Source organism: Habropoda laboriosa, unplaced genomic scaffold (assembly GCF_001263275.1).
Source record: "Habropoda laboriosa isolate 0110345459 unplaced genomic scaffold, ASM126327v1 scaffold50, whole genome shotgun sequence".
Taxonomy (NCBI): domain Eukaryota; kingdom Metazoa; phylum Arthropoda; class Insecta; order Hymenoptera; family Apidae; genus Habropoda; species Habropoda laboriosa.
The window spans coordinates 85,643-100,380 of NW_017100159.1; the positions used below are offsets into that span (position 1 = coordinate 85,643).

The 14,738-nt window shown below is 34.5% G+C and overlaps 1 protein-coding gene across 1 annotated transcript in view; it reads right to left on the minus strand.

Annotated features, from left to right (window-relative positions):
* Positions 1 to 14,738, minus strand: part of LOC108577217 (protein numb homolog) — a 323,128-nt gene that overhangs the window by 42,126 nt on the left and 266,264 nt on the right. Inside the window, exons 3-6 of the mRNA XM_017940352.1 lie at positions 11,099 to 11,263; positions 7,338 to 7,409; positions 7,020 to 7,238; positions 3,451 to 3,637 (exon numbers count right to left, since the gene is read on the minus strand). Of these exons, the coding sequence (XP_017795841.1) occupies positions 3,451 to 3,637; positions 7,020 to 7,238; positions 7,338 to 7,409; positions 11,099 to 11,236 (616 nt within the window). The 5' untranslated portion in view covers positions 11,237 to 11,263. The remainder of the gene's footprint in view (positions 1 to 3,450; positions 3,638 to 7,019; positions 7,239 to 7,337; positions 7,410 to 11,098; positions 11,264 to 14,738) is intronic.

The following is a 14,738-nucleotide window of genomic DNA, read 5'->3' on the forward strand; positions in this document are numbered from 1 at the left end:
TTCAGTTTTGTTCCTCCCTTCACATTGTCGCTATCACACGGGCCGTGCCTTCATGTATGTAAGCTGTGAAAATTTTCCAGGCACCGCTTATGCACTTGACGGTAAATGTGAAGGCACAGCTTATATTCGACGGACAATATGTACAAATATTTCACGTATTTTTTTAATAATCCGTTTTTGTAATTTATTCAAAGCGATAATGAAATCAAATGAGTTACTCAATAAGTATTAATAAGTAAATGTTGTTCAAATTATATCGTGTTTGGTCTCATTTTAATCAGAACAATCTCATCAATATATTAATAACTTTTTCATAGAGAAAAAGTTAAAAATAAAAACGCTGGTGTTTAAATCGCTCGGTTACCTCGACCCTCATTTCATCCTTATCTTCGTTCGGCGAACTACAAAGGCGGGCTGTGACCCTCGGAAACCGTGTCTCCTCTACCCAAACTGACGCCTTTCAGTTCCGACCAGAGCGACAATGTGAGAGATATTACTGTATATTCAAGTGAAGAAAAATAGCCGGCTGTACGGGATATTTTTGACTTGAAATAGCCAGTCTGCAGTGTTAACTGTCCTATAGGCCAATCTGTTGGTAGGTGAAGACCAAGCACGGCGAAATATAGACTGTGCCCAAAGGAAGCTTCATTTGAGAAAACGACATTATTCTAATTGTGATCGATGTTTGTACTTGCCCTAAGTGCTCTAAGTAAATGTCTAATTGTTTCAAATAAATTTGCATCATCATTCATTGTTGAGCATGCAACAATAATTCGTTGTTGCATGTTTCCTGGTGTTATAGGAACATCTTTGTGAACTTTTTTTTATCGTAACCCATAAGAAAAAATCTAGGGGACTGAAATAGCACCGCGACAAATTTAACGATTAGAAAACATTCGATTAAGAACTTCACGTGCCGGACGAGCATTATGTGCCGAACAACCCTCATGTTGGTACCGTATTTGCATCCGAACTTCTAGCGGTGAGTCTTCTAAAAGAACTTGCAAATTATTTTATAAAAACGCAACATACTTTGTTCCGGTTAAAGTTCCTTCAATAAAATAAATGCATGGAAAATAAGTCTGAATTTTTCGTACTGAAGGTCACGTGAAGGTCGCGGTATTATAGGTCTTTGGATAGGTCTTGACCTCAACTATTACGTCATAATGATAAAAATATGTACACCCATTTAGAAAAATATGGATGACCTTGAAATTTCGAAAAATATGGCCCTGAGAAACATTCTCTGAGTACCATAATATTTGCCCCTTCGAACTAAATAAAGTTTTCCTTTAATACTTTTTCATATTATCAAAAACAAGTGAGATATTCGAGGTGATCAAGATACTTCGTTCACCCTGTATGTAGCTTTCCATTATCTCGATTGTATGTATAACTTATAAGTATTAAATTTATGAGAAATATCCAAAAGATGTAAGAATATTTTCCTATAATATTTTTTCAATCCGCTGATTGATATCTTATAAGTTGCAATTTCAGCAGTCGCTTTTGCCCCCCCCGTATAGTCACTGCGTACTTGGGGTGTTAATTTTGAAATGCCACGTTTATATTATTGTACATATTAGGTACTGTCATCGTGAATTTAATGAAACTACGTGTACGTAGAGCATAATGAAGTTCTTACAGTTCCTTCACTATCCTATGTAACTGTTCTCGTATTTATATTTTCAACTTTTGTCTCAACCGTATTTCCATTTTCATGTTCTACTTCACTTGTACTTGCATTTTCAAGCTCAATGTTAACCTCGCTTGTGCGTTCATCATCCGTTTTAATATTATCACTATCACTTGTGGGCAGAATTAGGTATGTCCATTTTTTATTAAATAAAGGAAAGTTGTTGTCAGAATCATTCATTTTTTTTTTTTTGTATTTCGAGTTTTACGTCGCATCAATCTTCATGACATTAGCGACGACTAGGTCCTGTTTTCTTCATTTCTATCCGATTATATGTTATGGCAGATGTTGATGTCCTTTAGATAGTTTAAGGTATTTTCTACGTGTTTCTGTGACTTGAAGGCCGCTGTCGATGTTATTTTATATTTTTGTCTTTGGGTGTGGTATCTTCTGCATTCGAATAGTAGGTGTTTGGTCGATATAATTTGCTTACAGACGTTACACGTTGGTGGTCCTGTTTTTTTTTATTAGGTAGTCATGTGTAAGTTTGCAGTGTCCTGTCCTAATGTAAGCCTGGTCAAATCATTCATTTTTATTCAAGATAAAACAGAACAAAATATAAGTTTCAATATGGTATATACATAAGCCGTATGCAAGTTGTTTCGATATTTCCTATTGAAATAAGTGGCGATTGTAGCTTGGTGTTGCGTCCCTTGCTCCGCAATTCTTCAGTGAATTTCGCAGGGTCATAAATCCTGCTTACGCGCACTCGCGACGGTCGCTCAAGCGCTGGTCACCGGGAAATTAATCCGGATGACCGTATTGAAACTTAGAAGGTGACTCTCGATCGAGTCTGATGTAACGTGTTACGAGACTCTCGGGCGAGTCTTTGGAAAAACTGTATCTGCCGTCGTGACGATGTATATCGTTCATTGGTCTAACAATAATTCGCGTTTCGATGGTGTGTAGGTGTATACATAGACGCTGTGTTGGTTCTCATTGGTGTTGTGTTATGGAGGTGGAAAATGTGGCATGTTTTACTATTGATCGACGAAAGATGTGATTTTTATGGTCCCGGTAACGAATGTTTTATGGTCCCAAGTGTTTTGGGACCTATTGTCTGAGTGTCGCGCCGGTGCGTCCACGGGGGGGTATATGGTGGTTTGCCGAACGTCGGCACCTCGGTCTGGCGGCCAAATGTGACTAAATCGTTTATTGTCATAATCCGCCAAACCAAGGCTTCGTTGCGCCCTAATGAGATCGCAACATTTGGATTTCGTTGATTGAAACAAAAAAAAAAGTGAATAAACATTGGGCGATACACCATGTGATGGGAATAAGAATCAAATAATACATCGATGTTGAGTATGCTAGTGTAATCTTTAAAGTTCTGTGACGAATTAACTCGTCTTGCCCACTGTGGAAGTATTTTCCAATGACGAGTTAACTCGTCATCTCTGATCAACAAGTTAACAATCATTTCTCAAATATATATTTAATCATAAATCACTACAAATTTTAATTAATTACTTTAGTTTGGTTCTTGTAAATGAGAATGTGTCTAATCTCACATACATATGTATTTTATATCTAGAGGAGATACAACAATACAATTAACAGTAAAGAATTTCTGAATAAACAAACAATTGGTGATCAAATTTTTCAACCCACAATTTCAAAATCCATATATTGCATAATTATTGTTTTAAACTCAAATTAATAAAATAAATTAAAAATTATGTAATAAAATGTTTATTTTATTATACATGTATTCTTTTGTAAAAAGTAATGTATTAGTAGGAAAACTCACTGACCTACAGCGCGTTCGCGCGAATCCTGCAATCGTTCGGTTAGAGATGGTTGCCTGAAGCTGCCGCTCCTGGTGAAAGTTGAAGTTTTCGAATCAAACGTCATCGTGACACCACATTCTTTGTCCCTTCGCTGCTTTCTTTCCAGGCATGCAGCAAAAGCACAGCCCACAGCATGACTCAAACGCTCCCCCTAAAGGAACAGGGTGGATATGTATTAAGTATGAACTCAATGGAATTTCTCAATAATAGAACCAACTCTTTTACTGCTTTTCGTGGAAAGATTAACTTTTTCGCTACGGCACGCTGGAGACAAACAATGCTCGCTAAGTACTAGACGAAACAGTTATTATTCAACGCTTGCATAAAAATAAAGATACGTATGATTGAAATTTGATGTCATCTGACTTTCAGCCGACAGCGATATTTTATTTGTGAAGTCTGAAAATAAGTTAATAAACTAACCATTTTACAGAGCGTATACAGTGACACTTATTAATATTCGGACACTCTTTAGAATGTTATACCTAACTTTCTTAATACTGGACCAAACAACTTTTTTTTTTTTTGAAGTTAGAAGGATTAGTTTACCAGATGATGTGTAAAAAAATTTTTGAATAAATTGCAATTTGTTGGAATCGCGAAGAGAACAGTAAGGGTCACTTTTTACAACTTTTTTATCTGAGCCGATAATGAAAATTTAAAAGACACGTTTTGTAGATTCATGCCATATATGTACGTGCTGAAAATTTGATCGAAATCGGTTAACATTGTTATTAGCTACAAACGGTTAAAGGTTGTGAAAATCGCAGTTTTTCTGATCTGATCTTTTCTTTTCCATCTTTCTGTAATAAATCTAAAGATTCTTACATCTTTCGATGCCTGTCACTTGTTTCTGCATCAACCGATTTTGATGAAACTTTCAGCATGTATATAATTGACATAAATCTACAAAATGTATGTTCTAAAAATTCTTTACAACCTCAGACAAAAAAGTTGTAAAAAGTGACCTTTATAATTTTCATCGTGATTCCCACCAATTGCAATTTTTTCAAAAATTTTTTTTACACATCATCTAGTAAAGTTCTGTTTTAAAAAAGTTATACTCTTTTAAAGTGTCCGAATATTAGTAAGAGTCATTGTATATATGTAGGTATGCCTTTCGTAGCGAAAGGTTTAATATCTCATAAAAAATATGAAGTAAATAATGGTACTGATAATCAATCTTCCTTGTTTATTAACTGAATCAATTATCACTTTTTTACATACATATGAAACATTTCTGTATAAACTTATATTTTATTATTTAGTTTTCATTTGAGAGATAACACTTGTTTTATTGTAGTATAATGTAAAATCACATTAGATAGTGTAGGAACCGAGGACAAATTTTGAGGGGTCCAACGGGAATCAAGAACTCGCGAGACTTAAAGCTGGCAAGCCGAACCTTTGCGCACTACGCCAACAACTGCCTCTCTATTTTCCCTGGTCGGTTTCCTATTTAGGTATGGAGACCCCGATACTACAATAGTATACAATTATCTAGCGATTTAATAAATTTCATGACATAGAGATTCTCTGTTATTGACTTTTACTAAAAAAGTAATACTTTACAGCATTTTGTACTAAATAGTAAATAATAGTAAATGAGATCAATAACTCAATTATATTCTAAATAAAAAAAATTATGAACTACTTGTTATTAATCTGTTTTCATTATTTTAAATAAATATAGAAAATATAATAAAAAATTTCAAAATGTACCTACTAAACAAAAATAGGAGAGAGAATAAATATTAATCATCTAACGGTTGAATGCATATTTATAAAATATGTACATACATATATGTATACAGGGTGTCCCACATAACACTACGATTTTTCAAGTACTTCTGGTGATCTGACGAAAAAGTGTTTTCAACAAAAGTTGATCAGTTTTCAGTCGGCTGCAAGTTTCAATAAAAAGAATTTCCAAAAAGTTTTTTTCTCCATAGAAAACTTAAGGTCACCTTCATTTTTTAAATGGCGCAGGACGGACTGAAAGGGCTCAGATCAAAGTTCTATATATACAAACAGGAGCTTTTATGAAGACTAACCAGAATTCCCGGTTAGTCCGTCCTTCTGGTAGCAGAGCGTAGGAGGTGTCGCTACAGGCATTACATATTTTTCACATCATAGTATTGTAGCTCATGTCAAGACCTGGTACACGTTCAATCACCTGGTACACTGTAACCTTGAAATGACCTTGAATTCAGAAATGTGGAATCAATGAACGAAAACGTTTTCGTGGAAAATTATTTTGTTTGTGTTGAATTTTATGTAAATATATCCTCTGCTAGAAATAAAATCAAAAAATGACAACAAATTAAACTTATTATTAAAAATTGTAACCAGAAAAATAAAAATTGAAGTAACTTATTTAAATTATAACAAATGTTCGAATTGTAATCCATTTTTTCATTGTTGTACATTATAGACCGTTCGTGGATACCTAAATTCAAAATACGTAGACCAATGGGTGCGGCTTCTGATTTGTCTAGAATCATTTCAAGGTCACAGTGTACCCGGGTGATTGAACTCTATAATACTATGAAGTAAAAAATATGTAGGTAATACCATTTAAAAAATGAAGGTGATCTTGACTTTTTATTGGAAAAAAAATCTTTTTCGAAATTTTTTTTATTGCAACTTACAGCCAACTGAAAGTTGATCAAGTTGTGTTTAAAATACTTTTTCGTCAGATCACCGGAAGTGCTTGAAAAATCGTGGTAAATATTATATCGGACACCCTGTATATTGCTAATGTGAAAATAAGTGATACTAGTAACTACAAATAACGTTAAGCGGTACAAAAACAACTTCAATTATTAAGCAGGAAAACAAATTATTAGCCTTTTTACGGTAGTGTATGTATAGATACGAATGGTTTATGGTTGTGTAATATAAAATATCGGATCTTTCAGGGTGGAATGACGGTCGTATTTTAAATTCAATCAAACATTACCATTAGATTTCCCAATAATTGTATGATCTTTAAATTAACACAAAAAAACTTGGAACTTTTCGACACAAAACAATAGAACACTTGATCAATTTACAAATGTTAGAAATACGATAGTTCCTTATTATACAACATAATATTTAAAAGGTAGTACTTCCTGGTAGTACGTGTAAGTATTGAATAAGTTTAATTACGCGTAAACAATAATGAAATATCATATGATATGAAGAAATATCAAAAGATGCGAATAAATTTTACAAATGTATACGTACTAAACATTTTACGATTAACGCAATAAATAATATAATAATTAACAATGAATAACAACTATAAAATTAACAGTCTAATAAATTATCACTCTTTGCCGTAATATATTTATTGACAATATACAGCACTGTCATAAAGTGTATAAAACTCAAACATTCTTCATTAACATCAATAGTAAAATGCTAATTCATTTACGTAAGGCACATTTTTTTCTACTGACAGATGTTACGTCACACTTAGCCCTCGTTGACACTCCAATAATAATAAGAACAAGGCAAAAGTCAGGTGTGTTGTCACTTCCACTTACCGATTCTTTTAATGCCAAGAACCCATGGCACATCCATCGTCTGGTCGTGCCGTCTCTACAGATGTAACTGAATCCCTTCTCGTGATTCCGATCTGGAGCACAAAAGGAAACCTTCTCTATCGTTTGATCGACGATCAAACCTTTTGTCTCATCTTCAACCACTCGCAAACCGTCCCCTGATACGTGGAGAATTGCGCGTACTGGCCGCCGTCTCGAATTCTAGAAGAATTCATTTTAAGAAGATAAGTTGAGATTAAACTTTCTTTCAGTTGTACTTGTATTAAATCAAAGGTGTTACGTGTGTTTCGTGTCGCTTACCCTAAGTACTTTCAGAGCTTCCTCGCATACTTGCATACCCCTTGATTCGAACACCTCGACACATCCCAGGTACTATACAATTGAAATTGATTCGATTAATCAATACATGCGAACAGAACCGAGCTTCATAAATACAGAACGATCTCGAAAGGGCGTTGGTCGTTGATGTTATGGGCATGTTATCAATCCTTACAGGAATGAGTAAAATGTGTTTTATCGATATTGAGTTCAGACAAAGACAAAGAAATGGGATAAATGAGGCTTGCTAAAAGCTGAACCTTTATTTCATGTTTTTACAAAAATATGTATATAAATATGTATACGTTTTTATAATAATATCTACATAACACTTGATTAGCAGAGCTTTAAAACTTGCTAGAAAAAGAGAAAAAAAATGTTACATAACATTATGTTAAATAATATTTTCGGTGTTATGTAGCAAGTTATATGTATCCATCAAGTGTCGGTAAGTATCAAAGAAAGTTATAAAACATTGCTATTGTGACATGTTGCCAGTTGGTCAAAACTACTGTGATACGATTATAAAACATTTGCCATGTACCGTTTGTCGCCATTATTAATAATAAGATGCGAAATGTTGCACAAACTTGTTATAAACTTGTTACTACAGTACCAAAAGGTACAATCTTGTAACAAGTTATAAAAACATGTTGTACAACAAGGTTTTATAACACTGTTTTGTTATACAGGGTGCGTCATGAATCAGTCCCCACAATTTTTTTTGGCACTTCTAATCATCTGACAAAAAAATGTTGTCAACAAAACTTCAATTTTAAAAATAATAAAAAACATTTCTCTTCAATAAAACACGAAGTTCACTATAAATCTTTTTAAACGAGACTATGTATTTTTAAATTCACAGTATTATAGGTGATGCCAAGACGAATTTAACGGCATAGTACACTATAACCTTATGATGACCTTGAATTAAGAAATCGTCATGAATCGATTGCCATGATATTTGACTTATTATTAGTTCGACCATACATAACGTCAACGCACCGCATTCAGACGAAAACAAAATGAAAAACATACACAAGATAATATAAACAACTGGAAATTAAATTTTATTTAGGACATACATCAAATCAATTAAAGTAAATGTTCGAACTGTATCCCACTTTTTTCAACACAAAGTTTCTACTCTTTGTAACAAATTTTGATGTGCAGCTTCAATTAAAGAATAAGTATGTACACTTCTGCATGCCTGTATTATGCGTTCTTTAAGATTTTCGGTGCTTCCACGATGTGTATCGTCGGCAATTAGGTCAAATATCATGGCAATCGGTACGTGACGATTTCTGAATTTACGGTCATCACAAGGTCATAGTATACTACGTCGTTGAATTCGTCTTGACATCACCTATAATACTATGAACTCAAAAATACATAGTCCCATTTTAAAGTCATGGTGTTAATTTCCGTGGTTATGGCGATGAACTTTCGAGCTTTGTGGATGTTTGCACGATGTTGTGCCGTCTAGATACTGGTTCGAAGGACCACCCAAATGATTGGGACTTGTAAAAGCTGATCTATGGTATCGCGTGATGTGAGCTGGTTGCTCCTTGGTTCTCCTTGTTCGTGGTGGTTGAACGACTACTCGACGACTGACTCTCCGACGTCGCGTCTCGGACGTCCGTGAGCGGCATTTTTGTTGAGACACGCTGATTGGTTAATGGTTAACGATTGCATTTGCCAATCAGCGTGTCTAATATCGTCTTTACCGCCCTTCCAGTGCGCCCTTAGCGCGCTGTCACCTTGGAAGGGTGGGAGACGGTCGCGAGGGGTGGGCGGAAGGTCCCAAAAATCTGGAATTTCCTCCGGGTGACTGATCGGCAAGCGGACCGTTGCGTACAGATGTGCCGTTCGGAAATTCGTGGTTTATGGTATGTTCGTAGGCTATTGAGCGCGAGGGACACAAATTACTAAAAATCTAGCAAAGCAATTCTAGTGACCCTCGGAGGAGGTAATGAGACCCGTGCAAGCAATAAACGAAAATCCTGAACTCAAAAATAACCGTTCCCGGTCGATCGTACCATAAACCGTTTCTACAGAAAATCTAACATATGGTGACCTTCATTTTTTATTGAAGAGAAATATTTTTGGCTATTTCTAAAACTGCAATTTCTTGCCGATTGAGTACTAACTAAATTTTGTTCACAACATTTTTTTGTAAGATGATCGGAAGTACCTACCTAAAAAATTGTGGGTACTAATTCGTGATGAACCCAGTATAGTGTAGAGGCAGCTTAATATAAATTGCTTATATGTTCATCAGTTATGTGAATAACTTTTGTTTTTATGTTTAGAAATATGCATTATGTGTATCTAAACCTTCCGATCTACGTTTCAAACCACTTTCAAAGGAAAAATATAAAAGCAGGCCTACTATTTGAATATCGATTATTTGTATACATTTACTAATTTTACAGCTACTAACGGTTCGATTTTCGTAAAAAACATTTAAAATATGATAAAGGTTATTATTACGTTTCTCTTAATTGTATATGTGTATAATATATTTATATATACAGGGTGTACTACGTAATTGTCGCCACTATTTTTCAGGCACTTCCGATCATTCGACAAAAAAATGTTTGGAATAAACGTTAATCAGATTGAATTCAGTAATTTAGGTTCACTCAACAGAAATGTTACTATTGAAAATTATTTTATTTCAATCAAATTACACATTCAAAATGGTGACCTTCAGGCAAAATGTTGACTGTATGCACATTACAAAGAGAGCATAAATAGCGTACAAAAATCAATATAAGTTGTATTTCCAACAAAACGGATGCCTACCTTGCAATGCTCGGATCGTTAGTAAATACCTAAATACAAAGGAGAACGTTGGTTGGGCACTTAGGGACCTATTCTTGGTCAACGCGGTTCCCTGATTTAACTCCATTAGGTTTTTTCTACGCTGTGCCAATTCGAAACATTGCATACCTAAAGCAGCGAATCCGCATAGCATGTCAAGAAGTTCGTTGTAACATCATTGTAGCAGCAACCAATACAAATTTATTGCATCGTTCGAAATTGTGCTTACAAAACTATGGGCTACAATTCGAGCAATTATTATAATTGAACACACAAAGGTACTGAAAGGTACACTACACGAGGTATGTATGCTTATTTCTGTACGCTGTTTATGTTCTTTTTGTAATGCGTGTATAATTAACATTTTTTTTTGTTGAAGCTCACCTTCATTTTGAAATGTGTAACTTGATGGAAATAAAATAATTTTAAAAATAACATTTCCCTTAATTAAGTCGACATTTCAAAATTTGAGGTCATTTCAATGTCATAGTACAGTAGGTCGTTGAACTCGTCATAACATCAGCTACAACAGTGTGAAGTCAAAGATACGTAGTGTCATTTAAAATCGATTATCGACATTTTATCGAAAAACAATTTTTTGGAAATTTCTTATATTGCAATTTGCAGTCGATTGAAAGCCTTTCATGTTACCTTTCATTCAAAACATGTTTTTGTCAAATTATTGCAAGTGCCTGAAAAATCGTGGCGACAGTTACGTGGTGCACTCTGGAACACGAACTAAATTTCAATTTTCATGTTATTAAATTAACGAAATTAAAATGTTTTAAACTCCTATATTTGGATTTCATTAACGGAAAAAGATTTTGCGTTGTTTTGAACAAGATTAGTACATATAAGTGGATAGCACAACATGGTGTAAATGGAATGGCGTGCAATAATGAAATTGAGGATCGCACCTTAACGTGAAAAGCGCATGTAGCTGAGCGGACAGCAGTTTCATCTGCCTGCCATTGATGAAGTTTACTCGATTCCGGTACATGCGGCTCCTTCCGCCGCCGAAAACTATCGCGAAAACTCCGTCGAAGTCGGTCCATTCTTTTCCCTGGTGACCTCTCGCGCTTCTATAAAAATATAAAAAAAAAAACATTTATTTTCTGCAATTAATTAATTTAGGTCTTGAATCACACTTTTACAATTATGAAAATTTAGTGATTCAAAACGAAATTGTTAAGACGAGTTCTGTATAAACTTAGTTCTTCGAATTCTGCGAAAGAACTTTTGATACAAACAGTGTTACACTCTTTATTAATGATAATATAATTGAGCTGTTTAAAGCAAAAGTGGTGTAAGACAATTTTTTGCCTTCTTGAGTTAACACAACATCTCAAAAGATTAACCTTCCTTCTGTTTTGTGCAGAAGTGGTGTAAGAATATCTTCGTTAGTTTCTCGGTGGGTAGCAAAATAAGTAAAAACCACCCACTCGAATGACATGGACGCTATATACAAGAATGGTGTAAGTCAGTTTTGGTATCAGATAAATGACATTGGACTTCTGGATTTCGAAGAAGCAAGCGATAAATAAGAGCTTAACGTTATCGCTATCTACGAAGTTTCTGTATCATGCTTATAATTTTTCGATTTAAATTCATGATAATATAAACCACATTTTATACATTTTCTTTTTAGATAATTTGTTTGGTAATTAATAAAGCAGTAGAAACTAATGTCTATCTCAACAAACAGATCCCTGTTTTATTACATCTAATAATAATTAGTGTAAGTCAGAACAATATTGAATAAAATAATTATATATACACTTGATTTTAGGGGCAAAATGGCATTATTAGCTTAAGGTATAACTATACAGAGGCTTACAACATAAAAGAGACTTAACATTCGTTCATATTCCTGAATTTTACAGAACTTTTACTTCAACCCTCAATATCTAGAAATCGCCTTTTGTGACTTACACCACTTTTGCTTTAAAGGGCTCAATTATCATTACTAATACATTAATAACATAAAATCCAATTAAAAAATTAACCATATTAATTCTTTACAATATGTAATAAAATCATTCATGAAAAGTAGAACTGCTATCCATTTGTAAATGATAATGCCCTTGCAGGTGCTAGAACATACGACTGACATAGCTGCAAACACGCCAGTATTAACCTTTCATACATATACAGGGCGTTTCCTTTATCCTGAAAAATTGGAATATCTTGTGAGAGACTAAACCTATCACAAAACTGTTTGAACAAAAGTTGTTTGGTATGAAGGAGAACACCATATAGTGCAAATTATTTTTTTGCAGGTCGAGTTTCAAAGTCAAGTTCATTTTTTGAAACGGAACCATATATTTTTTTGTTTCTTTCGTAATGCGATGGCATTTGTTGAGATGAATTCAACGACCTGCCATATAAGGTAATTTATTATAAAATTTTTTTTTTTTACTTGAACATTAGTAAGTAAGAAATCGTTTATTTATATCGGTAACGTGAAAAGTATAACGGGAGATAAGTTTGATTTTTATTTACAGCGTGGCGTGTAGCCTAATAGGCGTTAGCCAGCAACTCCGGTTCACTTGACTCCTTAGAAACTGATGAATTTGTAACATTTTACAATATACAGGGTGTACCATTTAAAACAGATCACCCGAATAACTTGCTTGTTTTTGGAGATAGAAGAAAATGTATCAGACCAAACTTAATTGGTATCGAGGGACTCATAATCTGATGTTACTAACTTTTTGATAAGTGGAGGTATCAAGGAGATATGACGGTCAACTCTGTTTTTTTAAATGAAACGGTATGGCTTTTTACTTACATTCTGATAGAGGGTTTCAAGGCAAATACAATGACCTATTATGAAGGTCATTCAAAGTCACTCAAGGTCAACTAAACAGATTATCTCAAAGCACTCTTCGAACACTTCGACGATTTACATGTAACATGTTATTTACGTACTCACTGCTAGTACAAGTGTTCAAATTGGCGACCTTGAACATGGATCGTACCATACACACGTACTGCTTTCCTCATAATTCTATTACATTCACCATAAATCAGAACCATTTCCACTTTCTCTGCTGCCGTGTAACGCATTTTTGAAAATTGAACACTAAGATTGAATATTACGAAACCGTACTCTACTCGGTAGTCAAACTACTAACAACATTCGTGGATACAGATAAGCTTACAATGTGACTGAATGTTTCTTTATGTTCTGTGACCCTTATCAGTAATTACAAGAGCGATATGCCAGCAACCAGAGAAGACACGAAAGTATTGCAAGAGTGCTTTGAGATAATCTGTTTAGTTGACCTTGAGTGACCTTGAATGACCTTCATAATAGGTCATTGTATTCGTTTTGAAACACTCTATCAGAATGTAAGTAAAAAAACCATACCGTTCCATTTAAAAAAACGGAGTTGACCTTCATATCTCCTTGACTCCTCCACCTATCAAAAAATTAGTAACATCAGATTATGAGCTCCTCGATACCAAGTAAGGCTGTTACTTAAGAGATACCCGGGTTACTCGTGAAATATTCGGGTAATCAGAAAGTACCCGGGTAAATAGAAATTATCCGGGTATCTCATGAGATGAGAGTATTATCCCTCGACTGTTTCGGCAGAGGTTTCAAAACAATATTGTGTAGGGTACAGGTGCACTTTGACACGTCGGCATCGTTGCATCGCTATCGCGACCAATCCGCATTTGTTTACCCGGGGAACCACCAGCGGTAGTGGTCACCGAGATTTCGACTGTTTTATGTACATATTCGAGTACTCGTGAGATACCCGGGTCGATCGGGTTATTTTCATCTACCCGGGTATCTCAGATACCCGGTTAAAAGTAATAGCCCTAATACCAAGTAAGTTTGGTCTGATGCATTTTCTTTTATCTCCAAAAACAAGCGAGTTATTCAGGTGACCTGTTTTAAATGGGACACTCTGTATATATTCCATATAAAAGAATAAAATTAACTTCGAAATCCCTCCCCACTACTCGACCTGCAAAAAAAATAATTTGCACCATATAGTGTCTCCCTTCATATCAAACAACTTTTGTTCAACCTTTTTTTTTTTAATAGGTTCAGTCCCTCACGAGATATTCCAATTTTTCAGGATAAAGGAAACACCCTGTATAACTGGTATAAATCTCGTGGAATCTGAAATACTTCGAATCGTTTCGAATCTGTATTGTATATGTGGCGACAAATTCGAATCACTTCGAACATGATTCGTAGCTTAAAACTCTTCAGTCTTGGATGTCTTGATAGGTTTCAAAGTCTTGAGAATTTCGGTAGATTTTGAAAACTTGATGAGTATTCAATATCTTCCAAGCTTTTTGATTACTTTTGTTCAAACAGTATCATTGACATCATATATTAGAGAATGTCCGGTTAGTTCGAGTTATCATAAATACATTTATTTACGTTATACGTTTTTATAGCTTGCAGTACATATTACTAATGATGGTATCTAGGGAATGAGAGAAAGAAAATGAAACAAAATAGGGGAGGTTTTCCAACGAATGGGACAAAATTTGTGAAAAAATAAATTTATTGTTTATACATATTACTTATTG